Source organism: Cetorhinus maximus, chromosome 18 (assembly GCF_964194155.1).
Source record: "Cetorhinus maximus chromosome 18, sCetMax3.hap1.1, whole genome shotgun sequence".
Taxonomy (NCBI): domain Eukaryota; kingdom Metazoa; phylum Chordata; class Chondrichthyes; order Lamniformes; family Cetorhinidae; genus Cetorhinus; species Cetorhinus maximus.
In genome coordinates, this window is record NC_135896.1 from 83,953,259 (window position 1) to 83,974,247 (window position 20,989).

The window sequence follows — 20,989 nt, forward strand, 5'->3', positions numbered from 1 at the left end:
GGCGCGAAGGGCCAAATGACCTACTCCTTTTATTTTCTATGTTTCAATGTTTCTATGACATGCAGTGAGGAGACACCATAGATCCTCACATTGCATCTATGAACGTTTGACTCCAGTCTAGCTTATGGCAGAGCACATACCCTCTGTCATAATGCTCCTGTCATGGAGGCACAGTGAAGGCCCTAATAGTTGCTCGATTGCAGAAGGATGATGACATGCAGTGAGGACACTCCATAGATTTTCACATAGCCTCTGAGAATGTCCGACTCCTGTCTGGCCAGGGGCAGCTTGCTTGTGCTCTGTGATCAAGGTAATATCATGGTGACGCAGCCATGAAACTTTAAAAGCACCTGATCCTTTGTCTGCCTTCAGCACCTGACCCCTTCAGGAGCACAGAGTCACTGGCCACAGATGCTGAAGGGATGGGGGCCAGCCCAACCTTAAAGGTGCTGAGAGCACACAGAGAAAACGATAGAACTTTGTGACATCTGCCCACGACATTCTGGCAGCAATGATGAGCACCATTGAGGTGCAGGCATCAGTAATGTTTCCAGGGAGTGTGAGGCCAGGCCATCATTTAGGTCTGAAGGCTGCACAAAGCACAGGAAGAGGCCCTGGACTGAGACGCCTGCCTTTAACTTGTGCAGAAAGGTTTTACATCTGAGTTACACGAACACTGCTCATCAGAACAAGGAGCCAAATGCAGGGAGACATTGTTGAGAGTTTATTGACAATAATGAACACTATGTACAAGTGCTTAACACGCATGCCCAGGCTGTGCAAATACATCATCATTACCTTCCTAACCCTGCTGCTATGTCTTGGTGCTCCCCGGCCATCCACAGCAGAGGTGGAGCAGCCTGATGACTGCTACACCCTGTCTCTGATGACCTTGGCAGGCGTCTTTTGGAGGGCCAAGACCTGGAGCGCCCCGGCCTGATTTCGGGTCCTGCTGTGTGGCAGTGGTACCCTCCTCGACCTGTGTTGCTACTGGGGTCACAGGAAGAAGGGATTTGGATGGGCTGGACATCCCCGATTCACCTGGGTATTTGGCTGCAGCGTGACCACCTGCTGATCCTCATCCCTATGGGTGCCCAAGGGACCCAGGCTGACCGCTTGAGGAAAAGGGGTAGCTGGAGTGAGATTGAGGTGCCCTGTACCCCTCTCACGCTAATACTGTTGGAGACCAACTATGGTGTCAGCGATGGAGTTCAGCCCACGCAGCAGTGTGGGAGCAATGTCCTGGACCAAGGTCTCCTTGGCGGCTGCCTTTCTACCGCCTTCTACCAGTGTTGACCTTGATGCGTTGGCATGCCGGTACTATCACCTCAGCCTGAAGGCAGACAGGGTCCTCCATCACGCTCTGCAATCTGAGGAGTGCAGCGGACATCCCTTCCTGATTTTCCCGAACTTGCCTTTGCAGCTCCAGCAACTGACACCTGACCAAGTCCGAGGCTCATCATCTTACTTGGACTCAGCAAATTTCTGGCTTCCAGCAGTCCTCTGAGTGTTGGACACCTGGGAAGACCCTGCTGCCACCTGCTGTGGATCAGAAAGTGCAATGAGCTCAGCAGATTGTGATCCTGAGGCTACTCTAGAACTAGGTCCCACCGAGGTGTGCGTCTCTGTGCAGGTGGAGGGTGTGGGTGAGTGCTGCGATGGGTCTTCAGGGAGGGTGCATTCAGATCCCTCTTCAGAGGTTGCTTCAGGGCTTGATTGGAGGCTGTGGAGTCCATTGGCTGTTAGCCTGATGTGCCTGCAAAAGCAAGGAGAGGTGATTAGCGCATGGCAGCCGCCTGTGAAACAGGACCCATCACTCACTGCATGGCTGTCTGATGGATGTTGCACTGCTGGATCCTCACATGGTAGAGCACCACCACCCTCATCGTCAGCACAGGAATGGTCCAGATCCTCGCCAGCTGGATGGCTTTATTTTCAAAGTCTGTGAGGACCTCGATTTCAGACATTCCTCCACCAGTCTGCAACTTCTCCCTCTTATCGTGTGCCAGCTTGCCCTGCAAGAATAGAGATGGAGAGAATGTAAGCAAGACGTCTGCCAAGCCAGATGATAAATATGCCTGGCATGTATGGGTGATGAGTGGCTCCATTGAAGGATGAGGACAATGAAGGTGTGTGCAAGAGAGTGAATGGTGATGTCCCTGAATTGTCCCAGTGGATGTGTGATGGGTTTGTGAGTGTGTGAGTTGAGAGTGATGAGAAGAGTAACTTACCCTGGTGGAATGGAGGAGATCATTCATCCTCTTGAGGCACTGGGTGGCTGTCCTTTTTTGCAGGGCATTGCCGTTGACCACCGCTGCCACCGCCTCCCAAGCCAGATTGGTGATATTGCTGCCCATCCTGCGGCCAGAGCGGGTGTAGAGGACATCATGGCTGGCTTGCACTGCGTCCAAAAGGCACTCGGAATGTGTTATTAAACCTGGGGGTTGCAGTCTTTTTGTCTTTCAGGGCCATGTCTTCCGTGCAACAGTCGTAGGCTGAAAGCACTTAGAGGTGTGTGTGTGGCTGCACTTTAAATATGCCACCCAGCATGATGAAGCAGCGAGGTGATGGCGTGGCGGGCGAATGAGAGCCCGCCCGCCATCAAAACGGCATGTTTCTCACGAATGCATAATTAATGCGGGGGAATTGGAGCGATATGGAGTGAGAAGCTGCCATTGTGGCCACCGGGTAAAATGTCACATTTCTTGCCCGCTACCACACTTAGTGCAAATCTGGGACGATTCTGCCCATTATGTCTATATTACCTCTGCCTATCCCTTCTGCCAAAATGCACCACCTCACACTTCTCTGTTAAATTTCATCTACCACTTGTTGCCCATTCTGCTAATCCATCTATGTTCTGTTGCAGTTAATTAGTATCCCCCTCATTGTCAGCCACACCTCCAAGTTTGGTGGTATTAGCAAATTTCGGAGTGGATCTTGGGGGTGACAGTGTTCCCATGATAGATCAGCTCTTGGCCTTCTCAGTGGTAATGATCGCAGTGCTGGGATTTGCTGTCGAAGTAATACACATAAGAAATCATTGAAATTCGACCCTTAACTCCTGCTCAGCGATGAGAGTTTGTGTATTTTCATCAGATTATTCTTTTCCATTTAAAAAAACCTATTTTAATGTTTTAACTATTTTGGGCCAGCACCAGTGGAATGTTTGCCACTCAGGTAAGCCCCTAGCCCCTCTTGCTGCTAATTTTGAGCTGACTGCATAACAACACAAATGACATTCTAATGATGTTTTTCTTATCTCATCCTCCCTTACTATGCTTTGAGAGCTTTCCTGGTGCCACAGGCAAGTGATAAATTCATGGCAATGTAGGATAGTAACAGGTCCAAACCCAATTCTTTAAACTCAGTGGAGCATTGAATCCTACATCATTTGGCCCAGCACACCTGTGCCAACTCTTAGAAAGAACTATTCACTTAGCTCTGCTCCCCTGCGCTTTTCCCATATTCCTGCAAATTTGGCTCTTTCAAGTATTTCCCAATTTCTTATTAAATCTGTTTCCAACACTTTTTCAGGCAGTGCATTCCAGATCATCACAATTCACTGCGTAAAAAGAAAAAGCTCTCCTCTTCCTCTGGTTCTTTTGCCAATTACCTAAAATTTGTCTCCTGGTTACTGATCCTCCTGCCAATAGAAACAGTTCTCCTGATGCGTCCTATCAAAACCATTCATAATTTTGAACAACTCTATTAAATCTCCGCCTAACCTTCTCAGTTGTAAGAACAATCCTGGCAGGATGTCAGGAACACACTGCAGTCTTCTGCCCCAATATCCTTTGTATATTTATAGGTTTGAGCACCACTAAATTGCCAATGGTTGTAACTATTTACAGAGAGTTAGAGAAGCCTTCTGACAAACAATACTACACTTTTGTTTCTGCTATACTTGAAACCAGCTCAGGAAAACAGCTTTTCACATAAAAGCTGCTTAGTACAATAAAGGATGCTAAATCTCTTTACCATTGATCATAAGTTCATCAGCCCCCTGTGCTTTTTAATCAGTTTATTTTCCAGGCCACTTATGCAAAAATTGCTCACTTGTTAAACAAGTGAAAGGAAAAGACTGGCTTAAATAGTAATGTTTGCCTTTTACTCTGCTGGCTTCTCTTACCTCTGTTATTCGCTGACTGGTTGATAGCCTCTTGGCTGCATTGTGATCCTGGAGTGATCCAGATGCTTCTGATTTGAGTGTGTTAATCAGCTTTTGGAGTGCGCTGACATGCCTTCCCAGTCACTGCAGTACAGAGGCATGAAAGTATGTGAGGGACTCTACTAAACTGCCTGTAGCAGGAGCTGTAGCAGATTGTGTGTCTGAGGTTCACAGCAGTTCCCACATTGAAACAATACAGTGCTGCTGATTACTTACTATACATGCTCCACCAATATTTTTCCTAATATTATGGCCCTTCTATAAGTCACTATACTGAATCCCGAAGAGTGGGAAAGAGCCTGCCAGAATATGTCAATGCCACTCTATACCTGGCAGCAAAGAAATATTTACTAGCAATCTTCATGGGACAGTCACTCCAACCCCTATGGCATTGGACATTCCTATCACACGGAATTAAATCTACACACTTACACTCTACCTCAGTGTTTTGGAGTTTCAGTAGACTGCACTGCCTAGAAACATGCGTTTATTAGCTCATGATGTTTCTCAGTATCCCTAGGTGCAAAGTAAATTGTGAGTTTGTCCTTTAAGGTTTTGACCTATCAGACAACACTTTTACCCAAGCCTGCCTTTTTAGTTGTAGCCAACAATAATTGTCCCAACTAGTTTCACAGTTCAAGAAACCTGATAGTTTACTTTAGATACTCCATTCATCAGCAGGGACCTTGAAATTATTCCACCTGAGCTTTAGAAACTGATATGTCTTTATATTCACTGGACCACTATATAGGTTCTAACAGCTTGCTTCACAGTTTGATTCCTAATGATTTTTTAAAAAGGTCAGTGCATTTAGGAATACTGACTTGAAAATAGAAGGTATCTTTTGAGTGTAAGTTCAGTCTCTTCCACATAACTGAACTCCCTCATCCCTAGTACCATTGCAGTAAATCTCTTCAATACAAAGCCACAAAATTATTTGAAATATTCTCACTTTAAAATAGTTTGGAAGGTAATGTTGGCTGGAGTGCTTTGTGCCTGAGGCCGCACTGTACTGTACACTACTCTCCTGCTAGTACAATATGCTGTACATAATTTTTTTCAGCTGATATGAAGAATGATCCTGCATATAAATGCAAATTCAATCATGAGTATTTGATAAAACTTATTTATTTACTGCATGTAAATATTTGCATCGCTTGGCTCTCCTTCTCACTTGTCCTCATGGATTAGGTTTAATTTCAATTTATTTTTTCTCACCCTATAGCCCAGACGAAGACTCCTGTCAGAAGTTTATTCCCTTTATTGGAGTAAGTTATTTCAGCTTTATATTTTAATATTTATCATTTGTGTGTCTTTGTGGCCTTAATACGTTCAATACTCTGCCATCTTCCATCACTTTCCCTTCATTATGTTGTCCATTCCATAGTTCTATTCCTACTTCCCTGCTCACCTGTCCCATTCTGTGGCTGCCAAACAACATTAGTTCCCAGTTTGGCAATGCCTCAGATTTAAGTTCCTCATCTTCCTGTTGAAATCTCTCCATAGCCTCGCCCTTCTTTATCTCTGTAACCTCCTACAGCCCTACATTTTCCGAAATCTTTGTGCGGCTCTAATCTTGGCCCCTTGGGCATCCTTGATTTCCTTTGCCCAACCAATGGAAGCTGCACTTTCAACTATAAAAGCCCAAGCCTCTGGGATTCCTTCCCTAAACCTCACTGCCTCTCTAACTCCCTTTACTTTAACATGCTCCTTAAAATCTACCTCTGTGACCTCATCTGTTTAAATATTTATTTGAGAGCCTTGGCTTATAATTAATACTATAACATTCCTGTTTTGCCTTACAATATTTTACTACATTCTAGGCACTATAAAGGTGTAAATAGTTGTTGTATGTAGAAGAACACACCCTACTGCAGGAGATGTGCTTAGTACTGCTCACAGTCAGCTCCAACATGCCTCACAACATCAGCTGCGGTCCCCTATTAGTCCCTGATGCACACGCTGCTATTCAGTGACATTATTTTTGAGCATTAGTTCAACTGCCATGTATATGTGTAATTGATTCGCAACATCACCTCTAACCCAGAAACCAGGGTGTCCTCTGTCCCAAAAGTTATTCAGAAAACGCATTGGGCTGTGGATATGTCATGGCTTACTTCAATTAAATACTGGGCAGATAGCTGTGGGAGCAGCCTTGTCAGAATCTACAAACTCTCACTTCTGAATCCATATTTCCACCTAGCTATTTGCTTAAGCTGAACCTAATGGTGGGCAACTGGCTTATCCTTGAGCTGAGCTTCAAGGCCCCACATCCAGATTATTATTAAGGCTGTTTAATTACACTTATGAAACATCCCTACCTCACTTGCACTACAGCAGGCAGCCACATTCATGCCTTTGACCCCTCAGTACCCATTTAACTAGCTTCCAAGACCTAGCTTACACAAACCCCAATTTATCTAGAGCTCCATCACTGTTACCCTATCTCGTAAACCCCATTTATCTATGCTCAGTGGCTACCACTAGCCATTCCCCAGCCATTGAATTCAAAATCCTTGTCCTTGTTTGTAAATCTTTCCACAGCTTCGCTCCAGCATATGTCTTCAGCTAGCTCAAGTTCTCTGTCCTCAAACACGCCATCCTTCTGGTGTTTCTCTGGTCAGTGCTATAACTGTTAGTTGTCATATATTCCTAAATCTCTGCTTTTCTACACCTGCCCCCTGCAACTACCTGCACAGATAATACTCCTTCAACTACTCTTTGGGCACCAATCTTAATCTTTTCTCAATTACTGTTAGGTGCCTTTTATTCACTCCCCATTGTGAAGAGCCTTGCTATGTATTACTAGCTAAAGGTTCTATATTAGTGTGAGGCTGTTTGTATCTGGGTGCGAGAGGATATTTCCCCTCATGGTGGAATTTAAAACTGGGGCACAGTTTCAAAATAAGAGGTCTCCCATTTAAGATGGAGATGAGGAATATCTTCCCTCAGAGGATTGTTAATCTTTGGAATTCTCTATCCTGAAGAGCAGTGGAGGCTCAGTCATTGGATATTTTCAAGGTTGAGTAAGGTGGATTTTGGATGAGAAGGAAGTCAACGACTTTCGGGGACAGGGAGGAAAGTGAGGTTAAAGCCATAATTAGATCAACCATGTTCTAGTGAATGCTAGAGCAGGTTTGAGGGGCGAATGGCCTACTCCTGCTCCTATTTCCTGTGATCTTAAGAAAGGGAATATGTATTATGAATTGAGGAGAGAATTACATTTTGTTTTTCTGTTGGGGGATGGGAGTTGAAGGGATGTGGGAATGTCTTGGGGGTGGGGGGGCACGGAGGTTGTGGTTGAACAAGTGTATGTTAGGGTTTTGGTTGAAGGTTTTGTGTAAGCGTGTGTGGCGCAAGAGTGCTTAGAGGGGGTGCCTGGGTATAAGAATTGTGATTTTAGGGTGTTTATGGTGGTCAGGTGACCTGAAGATATTTGTTTGTGTTCTGAAAGGGGTGTATGGAGGGGGCTGCGAGTGTTCTGGGAGGGGTATGGAGGGGGCTGCGAGTGTTTTGGGAGGGGTCTGGAGGGAGCTGTGAGTGATCTAGGAGGGGTATGGAGGGGGGCTACGAGTGTTGCAAAGGTAGCTGAAGGCTTGAATTAGAGGAAAGTTGGAGTAATTTGCAAATGTGTTTCTTGGAGAGCTGCTGAAGAAATACACGTGCCTATGTTTATGGAGGAGAGCTGAAGGTGGCATTTTTGCACTTCAGCATGGAGAGATTTGAGTAATTGATGTCTGTGGGAAAGAAAGGCCTGTGGGATGTGTGCATGTTTCGGAGGAAGTAGATTGATAGGTGTATTCCTGAATTGGGTAAAGGTATATGCATTAAGTGTTGGCTTCATTAGCTTTTGTGTCATTATATGGTTTATTTTTCTTTAATAACCAAATGATGATTCGTTTGCTGTACATAAACAGCAGGAACATAAAAAGATAAACATTCTATAATATACAGGGATTGAGAAGCTGTAGTCACCATTCTACAAGGCTGAGTCTGTCATATAAGCAGTTGTGTTTTTTCACTTCACATACTGTATCCTGATGGAATGTGCTTCCAAAGCATATGAGTGAATTTTCTGATACACCTTCATGTGCATTATAATCAGGGCCTCCTGATTCTTGCTGCTTTCTGTACTTCTAATATATTGTACTGAATCTATAGTATCTATGCTTACAGGTAGTGAAAGTTGGAATTGTGGAACAGTCTTCAGCAACATCAGGTTGGTAATTTCCTCCAAGCTCAAATCAGTTATCATCAGTGATGGGAAATGCTTATGGGGTAATGTAAAACAGTGGTTCTCAAACTTTTTTGGTTGAATTATCCTTTCTCAAATGGATTAGCACTTATGGAAAACCACCCGCAGCCCCCCCCCCACAACAACCCCGATCTTAATTCTGATATAATTTTGATGAAACCGCTGCATGTTATGAGTGTGTTTTAATAATGCTTTTAAGAAAACAGACGTTTACTTTTGTTCCAACCTCAGTCCTCCTCCTTGTGCTCCCCCCCTAGGTAGGACAGACAGAGCACTCTTCTGCTCTCACATGTGCAATGCACTTTCACATTGGTCTGAATTTTTCAGTCAGCGTGCGGGGGCGGGCCCGACACGCTGGCGCGCAAAATGATGTGCGATGACGTCATCACGCTGTTTCGCAATGTTTCATTCCGTGGGTGCACACCGGAGTCAGCTGCGCGCCCTCCAATATTTAAAAGGCCTATTAAGGCCATTAAGGAAGTGATTAATGTAATTGTTAACACTGCCCGTCCAACCTTAAGGTTGGCAGGCAGTTGGAAAATTCCAAGCTGCATTCACAATTTTTAGGAAACCTCATCCACGAGCTTTTATTAATTAAATTTTTAAAAATTTCGAAATATAAAAACATGTCCCATCTCATGTGACACAGTCACATGAGAGGACATGTTTAATTAAATTTTTTTCCATTTATTTAATTATTTCAACAGTGATTCAGTCTCCCTGAGGCAGCTCCATGCCTCAGGGAGACTGAAGCGCTCTTTCGTGCGCATGCGGGAAAGAGCGCTGGCCCTGATTCTCCCTCCTCCCCTGCCTGCACAGGTAGCACTGTCTGCAACGGCTCACATCTTACACTGGGCGGGCCTTAATTGGCCTGCCCGCGTAAAATGGTGGCGCGGAGCCGATTGCAAGTGGCGGTCGGCTCCGCAACCACTCCCACCGAGCCTGCCCGCAAACTGAAAAATTCAGGCTATTTTTTCATTGACTGGCAGGAAAGTTTCTATGGTCCCGAATTTGAGAACCATTGATAGAGAGGAACTTTACTCTTGATCAAACGTGTGCTGTGCCTTACGACATTTTATATTGTCACTTGTTACAGATTTTTTAAAAAATATGTTTGTTTTACATTATTAGCTCATACCACAATTGTGCTAAATAAAGTTACATTGCCTGCAGGTGATTCAGATGATGCTGCCACTTCAGGCTCCAGTATCCTGTCTTCCACTCCTCCAACACTGTCTCCAGCAATGAAAGAAGCTTCCCCTACCCCTCCTTCCTCACCCTCTGTCGGGAGTGGACTGTACTCAAGGTAAGCATTGGAACTAGGCATTTTTCAATCTTTCATGGAATGTGAACTTCACTGGCATGGCTAACATTTGTTGCTCATCCCTAATTGCCCTGGAGAAGGTGTTGGTGAGCCACCATCTTGAACTGCTGCAGCCCATCTCATGTAGGTGCACCCACAGTGCTGTTAGGAAGGGAATTCCATAATTTTGATCCAATGACTGTGAAGGAACGGCAATATAGTTCCAAGTCAGGATTGTGTATGCCTTGGAGGGGAGTTGGTTGGTCGTGTTCCCATGCATCTGCTGCATTTGTCTTTCTAGGTGGTAGAAGCTGTGGGTTTGGAAGGTTCTGTTGAGCATAGGTGAGTTACTGCACTGCATCTTGTATATGTACACACTGCTGTCACTGTGCGTTGGTGGTGGGGGGAGTGAATGTTTAAGATGATGGATGGGGTGCTGAGCAAGCGAGCTGCTTTGTCCTGGATGCTGTCATGCTCCTTGAGTGTTGTTGGAACTGCACTCATCCAGGCAAATGGAGAGTATTTCATCTCACTCCTGACATGTGCCTTGTAGATGGTGAACAGGCTTTCGGGAGTCAGGAGGTGAGTTACTTGCCACAGAATTCCCAGGCTCTGACCTGTTGTTGTAGCCACATTATTTCTATGGCTGGTCTGGTTAAGTTTCTGGTCTTTGGTAACTCCCAGGATGTTGATAGTGGGGGATTCAGTGATTTAATGCCATTGAATGTCAAGGGGAGATAGTTAGATTCTCTCTTGTTGGAGATGGTCAATGCCCAGCACTTGTGTGGCGCAAATCTTACTTGCCACTTTTAGCCCAATCCTGGATATTGCCCAGGTCTTGCTGCATATGGACAGGGACTGATTCAGCATCTGAGGCAAATGGTGCTAAATCATTAGCAAACATCTACACTTCTGACCTTATGATGGAGGAAAGGTAGTTTATGAAGCAGCTGAAGATGGTTGGGCCTAGGACACTACCCTGAGGAACTCCTGCAGTGATGTCCTGAAACTTTTATGAATTGCATGTGGTAGTGTTTGTGGCCAGGTGGCTTGTTTCTTGTACTGATGAGCACCTTGGGCAATCAATCTGTAAGAGATAGATTCATCCCCGATGGTTGTGGCTGTGCATCTCCATAGGAAGGAAGAGTTCAATTTATTGGGCCTTTAATTGTCTGAAAGTGCTTTACAGTTCTAAAGAAGAGTCATATTTGACTTGAAACATGACTCTGTTTTTCTCTCCACTGATGCTACCAGACCTGCTGAGTTTTTCCAGCACTTTGCTTTTATTTCAGAACTTTCCTGCTCTTCTTTGTTAGTGGCCATGTGACCTTTTACATGCCCCCAAGAGGGCAAATGGGGCCTCAGTTTAATGTCTCTCTGAAAGAGCATAACTCTAACACTGTAGCATCCCTCAGTACTTGCACTGGAGTGTTAGCCTAGATTTTGTGCTCAAGTCTCTGGAGTGGGACTTGAACCCAAAACCTCATAGAGTGCTGCCACTGATCCACAGCTGAGTCATGGTGTCTCTTTTAGATCCAAGTGCACAATGAATAGGATTGTGTTTTTGAGTCTTTGGAGAGTAGACTGTGCTTTTCCAAATAATGAGGATTTATTTCCACTGAAGTCTGAGTAGATTTAATTTCTTCACATGGTACCTGTTTAAGTATTCTATTAGTACACAAAGTAATTTAAACACTTATATTAACCAAAAGTCAAATAATCACAAAAAGGGAAAGGAGAAACAGAAGGTAAACAGTACTAACAACACTCAAAGTAAGTAATTAAACTTTGAGTGTTGTTAGTACAGTTAACATTCTGTTTCTCCTTTCCCTTTTTGTAATTATTTTCCCCTGTCCTTATAGTCTTTGGCCTATAACAATATGGCAGCTAGCTGGCATGTGACAGTAGCGTTGTCTATTTGTCCTTTAAATTCTTCTTTATTTCTCTCCTTCCTTGTGAGAAAACTCCTAGTCTCCACTGAGCACATTCTGCAACAGAGATCAAGAGCTCATCCTGTGGGGAATCACACAGGTTAATCCCTCTCAGTAATTTACTGCATATTCACTGTTACCACATGGAGCCTTCTTAATAGTTCCTTTGACTCAGACAGTCTAGCCTAGATGTCCAGTGTTGTTAAATGACGGGGCTTTTGTGAGCACTGGTATGAAATATGTCAGCAGTCACTAATTTCTTGACACTTGATTCTCAACAGTTCACAGAGCCTCGGCCACAGCGGAGAGCTGATGGGACTGCAGGTTGATTACTGGATTGCGCAGCAGCTGGCTGACAAGAAGAAGGATCCTGAGAAAAAAGATGCCACGGCGAAGAACACACTTAAGTGTACCTTCCGTTCCCTCCAGGTCAGCAGGCTGCCCAATGGCGGAGAAATTACAACCCTGCCAACAATGTCCATGACAGTGGTGACAAAGGAGAAGAACAAAAAAGGTAAGAAAGTGCACAGAGCAGGACTTTAATTACTATTGTAGTTGCTAACTTGGCCTGTCCCTTTTAAAGCCACAGTATAGGTGCTCCTTATTGAAAAGTGGTCTAAGTTGGCATTCTAATTGGTTAATTATACACTAATAGATGATAGAATTTTTTATAGATTTGCAGCTGTTTGTACATTCCCGGTTCATGCCCTGTGAGAAAGGCCAGGTCAAAAAAACCAGCAGTGCCTGTTTCTTTCCCTTTTCTCCCACCACCCCAACCCTGCCCCATCCCAATATTGTTTATCCTAAAATTCAGTGTGCCACTTTGAACTGGAGTGCTGTGCTCCAGATTTTAATATTTTATTTTTTTGTACAAATATGTTCATAATCTTTCTTGTAGTGATGTTCTTGCCTAAGAAGACAAAAGACAAAGAATTGGAGTCTAAGAGCCAAGTGATTGAAGGCATTAGCCGATTGATCTGTACTGCAAAACAGCAACAGACCATGCTGCGAGGTAGGTCTGAAGGAAATTGGGTTCGTGAGTACCAGAACCCCTCATAAGTGCTTCCTTATAGAGCTTCACTGGGTTAATGTACAGGCGGTTATGATGCCAAAGTGTTTTACAGCCGAATGATGCACTTTGGAATGTAATCATTGTTATAATGTAAGAAATGCAGAAGCCAGTTTGCACACAGTAAGATCCCACAAGCAGCAATATGGTAATGACCAGACAGTCTTTTTTTTCCATTTCTATTGGTTGAAGGAACAGCCTGAGTTGTTTCACATTCACACGAGGGTCCTCAGTCTCATTCAAAAGACAGCACTTCTTGACCCTGCAGCACTGTCTCAGTACTGCACTCTGAGTGTCAGCCTAGATTTTGTGCACAATTCTCTGAAGTGGGGCTTAAACCCAGGACCTCTTGACTGAAATGAAAATGGTACCCCAGAGACACAGCTGACTCTAGTTCCAACCATTAGTCTATGATAGTTAGTTCAGAGGTTTCTAAATATGTTTTGCTGAACCCCATCCCCTACCTCTCCACCTTTCAGAGATTCATGTCCCATGCATGCCCCTTCATGCTTAGAAACAGTATTTTTATATAATTAATGTTAATGGAGATATATTTAACAACTCAGAATACTTCAGTTTTAATTTTGCTCACTTAGTCATTTGGGTTTTGGTATAAAATGCGTAATGAGTGGGAAATTCCTTGGACCTGCTCCCACTTCACCAGAGTAACTTCAGTGGAAATGTAGTGCAAACAGGGTTTTGATCATGTTTCCAGTGAAGCAGGGGCAGGTCTGAGGAATTTCCGGCCCGAGTCCTCCTTAGGTTCCTTCTGATAAAACCTCATTGAGGCCCCATCCCAAGTCTGAGTTAGCTGATAACCTGCCTGCTGCCTCAGCAAAGACCATCACAATGGCCCCCTTGACCAAGGGAAAGGTAAAAACACAGGCTATAAATATACTTAATCATACTATATAGTGGGTCCTCTCACAAGTGCTTACATGCAGATGGTGAATTAAGAATGAGGTCGAGCTTCCTGTGATGCTCCCAAGGTGGGCAGCGGCTGACATGCACCAGCCAGGCTCTCATGAGGAGCAGCCATTTGGCCCATGTACTGGAACTCTATCACCATCCATGGTACCATACGCCAGTAATAACCACTGAAAAAAGTACTTATTGGTTGTAAACCACTTTGGGACATCTGAAACATGAAAAGCAGCATATAAATCCAGGAAGGAAGGGAAGTAAATAAAAATCAAAACAACTAATTAAAAAGGGGGGAATAAAAGGAATGCTGTAATGTGGTGGGCTATGTCCTTTGTCTGGTAATCTGAACTAATAATCAAGGGGAATGTGAGTTCCATCCCACCATGGCTGTTTGCACATTTAAAACTGCATTAAAAAAACACTGAAAATAAAAAGCAGGAACCAGTAAAAATGAGCACGAAGCTGTCAGATTATCATATAACCTCAACTGGTTCACTGGCTTCTTAAAGAAGGAAACCTGCCATCTTTAGCTGGTCTGGCCCATACATGACTACAGTCACACATAAATGTGGTTGACTTTTATACTGCCCTCTGAAGATGCCTAGCATGCCATTCAGCTGCATCGTGCTGTGACAATACCTCATGGACTGCAGTGGTTCAAGAATAAGGCCCACACCATCTTCTCATGACAATTAGAGCTTGTCAATAAGTGGTGCCTTTGTATACTCACATACTGAACATGAATTTGAAAAAATGTGTTGCCCTGCTGAATTACTGACAGTGGTTGGTTCATTATTCAGATTTTAGGTCACAAATGGTGTGTTTGGTGTAGACAGTGTTACTTTTGTGCATTCTGTAAGATGTGCTCGGGTGAAATTATCTGGTCACTCAAAGAGCTGGCAGTGGAGCAGAGCACAGCCAGACTGTCCTACGCTGCTCCTCCCACTGCCACCCACAACCAACCACCCTACTCTCAGATAGGGAAGCTTGCCCAAAATACCAGAAATTGATGTAGGGGATCTCCCTGAATAGATATAAGGTACAGACAGGAGTCACTTCCTCCCAAGCAGGTAAAAGCATAAGAACAAGTTAGCATAGCAGTGATTACCCATAGAATCATACAGTGCCCCATCGTGCTTGTGCTAGCTGTTTGAAAGTGCTATTCATTTAGTTCCGCTCACCTGTACTTTCCCGCAAGTCATGCAACTTGTTCCTTTTCAAGTATCTATCCAGTCTCTTTTCGAAAGTTACTATTGAATCTCACTCCACCATCCTTTTGGGCAGTGAATTCAAGATCATAACACCACGCTGCATAAAAAGAAATTCTCCTCATCTAAGTTAACCTTTTTTCCCATTAGAAAATACAAACATTTTTGTCCATTCTACTCACTGTTTCTCTGCTTCTCTTCCAGTAACGATTGACGGAGTGGAATGGAACGATGTAAAATTTTTCCAGCTTGCTGCTCAGTGGTCATCTCATGTGAAATATTTCCCAATCGGCATCTTCAGTCATTTGAAGTGCATTTACTAAACCTTCCCAGCCGCACAAGAAATACTTAACCTGTAGCTGGACTGAGATCCAGCAACTAGTCAGTGCCAAGAACCTATTCCAAACTGGAGGTGCCTGCTTCTTGCGTACAGTGTCAGAGCTTTGCATTGATTAATTTTTTTTAAAGAATGGCCTGAGGCAAGGAATAAAATAAATACCCTTACAAGTCTTATTGGAAGGTTGTGTGAGCATAGTGAAGCACTGGTTCTTTGCAGTGGGAAGGGGAGGGTGCCTTTTGGATACATATGTGGGCAACACACTTACCATATTTGCTCATGGCCATTACTTCTATTTCTCAGCTCTCGCTAGATAGGAGTGAAGCCTGCAGATTAAAGTGCGAACCGCAAATCTCTGTATTGCCTTATGTTATCCACGTAAGCCAAAAAACTGACTTAAGTTAGACATTCTTGCAACAAACCATTGTTGTAGTCCATAGAATCCTGACAGTGTATTTTTTCTCCTGGAAATGCTTTCTGAATCATGAGAATCAAGTTATTCTTTGCCGGATGCCCTGATAGCCAGTGCACCCACATCCCGCCTCCCCCACCAAATCCACCATTTCAATTGTAACTGCATACAGAGAGGGATTCCGACAAGTGATGTCTGGGGGTGATTGCCTTTTGGTTATTTGGTGTGTATTTTTTAAAGCGACTTGCTTGTTAAGTGAGGCTCTTGGCTACCGTACTATGCAGGGCTTTCGCATGAGGATAGTGCTTGTTATTATGGCAGCCAAATAAGGGAACTACCTTGGCTGTGCAGCCTTCAGATAGCCCCCCAAAAGCTTCCCTCAACTTTGTAAGCCAGCAAGTAGGTTTGGTTTGCGCTGGTGACAGTATAAACAGCAGCTCTTTTATTGTAGTCATACCACATTTTATTAAGGCTCTAATGTAATTTTTGTGAGGGGTTTATTCATTTTTTTGAAAATTCACTTTTGAGTGAGGCTATGTAATCGTGGTTGACTGATGAGGAAAAAAAATGAATCAACGTGCTGAGATCTTTCCCACACGTAGTCTCAGAATCGCTGCAAGGAACCTTGTTTCCACCACACGTGCTAGTGGTCCACAGCTAAGTTGTTCCAAATATCCAGCTTTGAATCTCATTTTGTAATATAACCGGGGTTGTACAGATTTCTAACTCCTAACTTTTATTTTTTGAGTGGATGGAGGGGTGGGGGGGGTCTGCTTTTTTCAATTGTAACATAGATCCATTCAGAAAATCATTCAGAAACTCTGTTTGATTTGAGTGCACCTATCAATGAAGGGGAAAGGTGGCTGTTTTTCCCATGTGGTCTTGCTCATAATTTGCAGTGTATATAACAGTTTGTTAGTATTAGCTTTAATAGTTTAAAGTATAATTTGTATGTATTTAACTAGGCCTCCTGAAAAGAATGTTACCTCTTGATGGAGTGCATATTGACCTGTTTTTTGACACTAATAACTTATGTTGTACAGTTTTATATAGACTGGTGCAGTGATGGTGCAAAATCTGGCACTGTAGGCACCAAAGGGCAATTGCTCTTAATGAACCTCTTTCCCCATATAACGGCACAAAGGCTTTAAAATAATGTGACATAGATCAGAAAATGTGGGTCAGAATTAGGCTTGTAGCTTATTGGAAAAGAAACCATGTTTGTATTGATTCCCTTCATAACGGAAAGAATTACCAATCTCATGTTATGAAATCTAACCTTGACAGCGTGTGCTTTCTGCTTTTGCAAATACCTCGGACCTTTTTTGCTTTAATGTGCCAAAATACATTTTCTAAATAATAATTCTGGTTGGGAATCAATTGGATCTCACCTGCCTTATATGTAACTTAATCAGGAATCGCCCTGCAGGTCTAACATGCCAATGAACTAGTGCCCGAGAGTGCATCAAAATTGTTAGGTTTGCAGGCAAAAAGGTGACTAATAACACTGCGAATCTTTTAGTGTCTTCAAGCATGAATAAGTCGTACATATGGAAAATCTGACGTCTATCTTCAGTATCTGTGGTGCTAGAACACTAATCTCTGCATTAGTTTATATGCCTGTGTGTAAAAATGCATTCATATAGACCTAGCCTTATTTGATAGCTACTGACCTACATAACACAAACTATCAGCATTTGGTTTCTATTGCATCACTGTCCGTGTTTCCTGTGTGGAGTTCAGATCTCTGACCCGGTTTATTATAAGTATCACCTTCACAATTCAGTTTAGGATGGTCACTCATTTCAAAGGTTCTTACCACTAGTTAATGGGTGTGTGTATGTGTTCGACCATTTCCACAGGTCAAATTAAAAAGATAAGGAAAGGCAGAACATGTGTAGTCTTTAACCGGGTAGCTGCCTCATTCCTCACTTCACTGCACTAGAAGTTTTTCCAGGGTGATTTAATTCATTGGGGATGAAATTGAACACGGCCAGTTGAATCATTTTAACCACCTATTATAAAGGATACTCAATATTGGCGGGATGTATACTAGGCAACTAATGCGATATCACCTGTTTTGCTTCATGTCCTATATTTGATTTTACTGTCATAGCTTCAATTCTTCACTGCACATGTAACTTGGAATAAGTTAATCAACTAAGAAAATCCCCCTCTGGGTCAGCGGCGTCATGTCCTGTATTGTACTGAGCTGTACAGGAGGGCCTCCGGTTCGATGCATGGACTGCACCAAGTTAGCTGATCCTTAGTGAACCTGACATGGGGTATTTCAATGGTCTTCAGTGTGCTTAGATTAGGAAAGAGGAAAATCCACCAGTATTCCTGCTCCTGATCTCTGTCCAGTATCTGTTTGCTGAAAAATGTGTGTGTGTCGAGTGCAAACTGAGTGGGCTTTGATCGCAACGCCTTGCGAATAACTCACCAGATTTACAGCCTAGGGTCACACCTGTGAAATTCTCACCTGCACCCAGGAAACTGGTGATCATAGCATTGTTCCCCAGAGAAAATAGGCAACATCAGGAGAGAAAGTAACTGGGGTGGGGGAGGAAGGGAGGTTATTAAAAAAAAAACACAGACCTGAGTTGGAACTCTCTGGAAGAACTTCCACACGGGGATTGGAATGAAATAGGTATCCCAGAAAATTCTGTATCATCCTTTATGCACTAAGAAACCCTCTCAGTAAAAAGATACTATTCACAGTCTGCCTTTGAACAAAAAGATATTTAATATTGAAACCAGCAGCGGCTCCTGTTGAAAGGAATTGTCATAACATTTAATACATGGCTCTGCAGGAGTGAGGACAAGATCTCTCTGGTCCTTTCTTCATTAGTGGAGACCTGAGGATTTAGGAATCCCATGCTGATGGGCTGTCCTACTGATCATTCAGGATAAAGCCACTGTTTTTCTCATATTTATTTTCTACATTACATACTATGACCGAGAAAACAAAAATGCTAACCAATACCGTATCTGAATTAACCTGATGTACTAAAGACAGCTTTGTGTCTGTGGAAATGTGCATGTTTGTTTATAATGGTACCATGCTAATTTTACATTGTTGGTATGTATCAAGTTGTGTTATTCACATACTGCTTCCGGGTCCCAATGATATGCTGCTATTTTCTTTAAGGGGGAGTGAATATTACGAGTCCCAAACTCCTTGTTTTATTTCCAATGCTCAGTAATTAACATTTAATGCTGATTTTTATTTAAAAAATGCATGCTGTGGGATTCCTCCACAGGCAAACTGTATAGAAAATCGTACAGATAAGAATCTCTGCTGTTCAGACTGCTCTGTGTTCAATTAGCTGATCTGGGCTGTGGAGTCAACAGTGCTTGTCACTTAAGGAATGTATCAGGCTTGGGTATGATGCCTTCCATGTCGAATAGCCGTAGTGTCTAGTCACGCACAAAAGAATAGGATAAGGTGGCGGAGAGTCTTCACCCTTGGGACTGTTCCAGCAAGGGGTTGGTTCTATCATTGCGAGAAGAGATTAAATCATTTTTTAAAAATGAATTCAATGTCAGATAGATGAATGCTGGAATCCAAAGTACATGAATTGTAGATACCATAGACTGAATGATCATGTAATGTGACTTTAAATTGTGTTCATCTGGTGTTGAAAGACGATGTTAACACTTGCATGGATACCAAGTGTTAATAATGATTCCTGGACGTCCTGTGTGCATTTTGCATTTATTTTGTTTGCCCTTTTGTTTGAACATTTACACCACTTATTGAACGTAGGGATAAATCTATTTTTCACTAAATGATGATCGTGTAATGCAACAGTAGCCCAGTAGGATTATAGCACAATAACCTGGTGGGATGTAGGTAAAGAATCAGATGGCACTATAGTGCTAAGTATCCTTTGGGGTTGTTGTGCAGTTGCCTTAGAAAACAAATAGGTTGCTGATGAATCACCATGCACATGCAGCACTGTATCCAGACATGCAGGGTATTTACCCATTTGCTTTAAGGGTGAGGAACACACTGCATTCTGATACTGTCATCTATACTGTTTGAAACCTTTTAACATCTAAACATGATAATCATGAATATTTGTTTGAGATTTTACATGCTGTACTGTATCCACTCAAATGGTGATCTTTTCAACTGGTCACGTTATCATCAGATGTCAGTACTTTCTCTCTGAGATTCCTCCCATTTGTGTTTTTCTCATTCTCTGTGGCTTATCATTTGTTTTTCACTCTGTGCTGTTTTTTATATGCTCTTTTCTCTCTTTTTTTCTTTCTCATTTATTCTTTCTCTGCCATACCTTTCATTTGCTGTTTTCATAGGTGTTTTCTTGTCCTGCTTTTCTCTGAAGTTTTGTTCTTTGTCTTTGTTTTTCTTTCTGTTGTTTTTCCTTTTCCTTGCCCATTTTTATTCTTCCTTGTACCTTTCTCTCATTGTTCTTTCTACTGTTACATGTTTTTGCTTTTCTGTCTTTCATAATTTCTGCTTTTCTCCACTGATTTCTGTTTGCTTCTGTTTTCACTGTTTCATTGTCAATTCTTCTCCTTCTCAAATGCTTTTTTATCTCTACTGTTTTCTCATTTCTTCTTTTCTCTTTCATGTTTGCTTGTTTAATCCTTTCTGTACTGTGTTCACATTTCTCTATTGTTTCCTTGTTTCCTTTCTCTCTACTGTTTCCTCTTTTTCCTCTCTATACTGGCCTACATCCAGAATTGGGCGAGGACATCAGGGGACAGAGCTCCATCCACAGCTCTTTGGCTCTCAGGCTGTTCTCCAAAGGAGGAGCCAGAAGGCCTCCAGCGCACACATTTTATAAGTGCCAAAAACTGGCACAAAGCTTTTGTGAATCATATAGTGTTTCTTTGGAGCAATCAATGCATGTACATCTGGCATCAGTGGCACTTTGGTTAATAGTTAAAAGCTTAAGGAAAAGCAAGTTGCAAGCATTGCCCAAATGAATGAAACATTCAATGTGTTAACAACAAATACTATGTCTGGCAATCTTTACTGATAACACCCTGTCAGGCACATTCAGTCATCCACTGCGAACATTTGCCCTCTGACCTGGAAGCAGTATGGAAGCACTGTGTATGAAACTGCTGTACGTATGTGAACGGTTTCAAATACCGATGCACTTTGATGTGAAAATTCGCACTGTTTTGCTGTCCATAATAAAAAAAGTAAGTGTTTTAGTTTTTAATTTTTTTAATTAAACCTATTTTGGATTTTCACTGTAGAAGGCTGATATAAGATTGCAGTTTTTGTGTTTTACAAGCCCATTATAGCACAAGTTTTTTTTCTTTTTGTACTGGTGAAGACTTATGAAGGAACAGACATGCAATACATTGGATTACTACAATTAAATAAAATAACCTTTA

At 42.8% G+C, this 20,989-nt stretch overlaps 1 protein-coding gene across 1 annotated transcript in view; it reads left to right on the forward strand.

Moving 5' to 3' along the window:
• Positions 1-20,989, forward strand: part of pacs2 (phosphofurin acidic cluster sorting protein 2) — a 274,493-nt gene extending 253,504 nt beyond the window's left edge. Inside the window, exons 19-24 of the mRNA XM_078563102.1 lie at positions 5,397-5,439; positions 8,348-8,390; positions 9,600-9,732; positions 11,942-12,174; positions 12,559-12,672; positions 15,066-20,989. Of these exons, the coding sequence (XP_078419228.1) occupies positions 5,397-5,439; positions 8,348-8,390; positions 9,600-9,732; positions 11,942-12,174; positions 12,559-12,672; positions 15,066-15,184 (685 nt within the window). The 3' untranslated portion in view covers positions 15,185-20,989. The remainder of the gene's footprint in view (positions 1-5,396; positions 5,440-8,347; positions 8,391-9,599; positions 9,733-11,941; positions 12,175-12,558; positions 12,673-15,065) is intronic.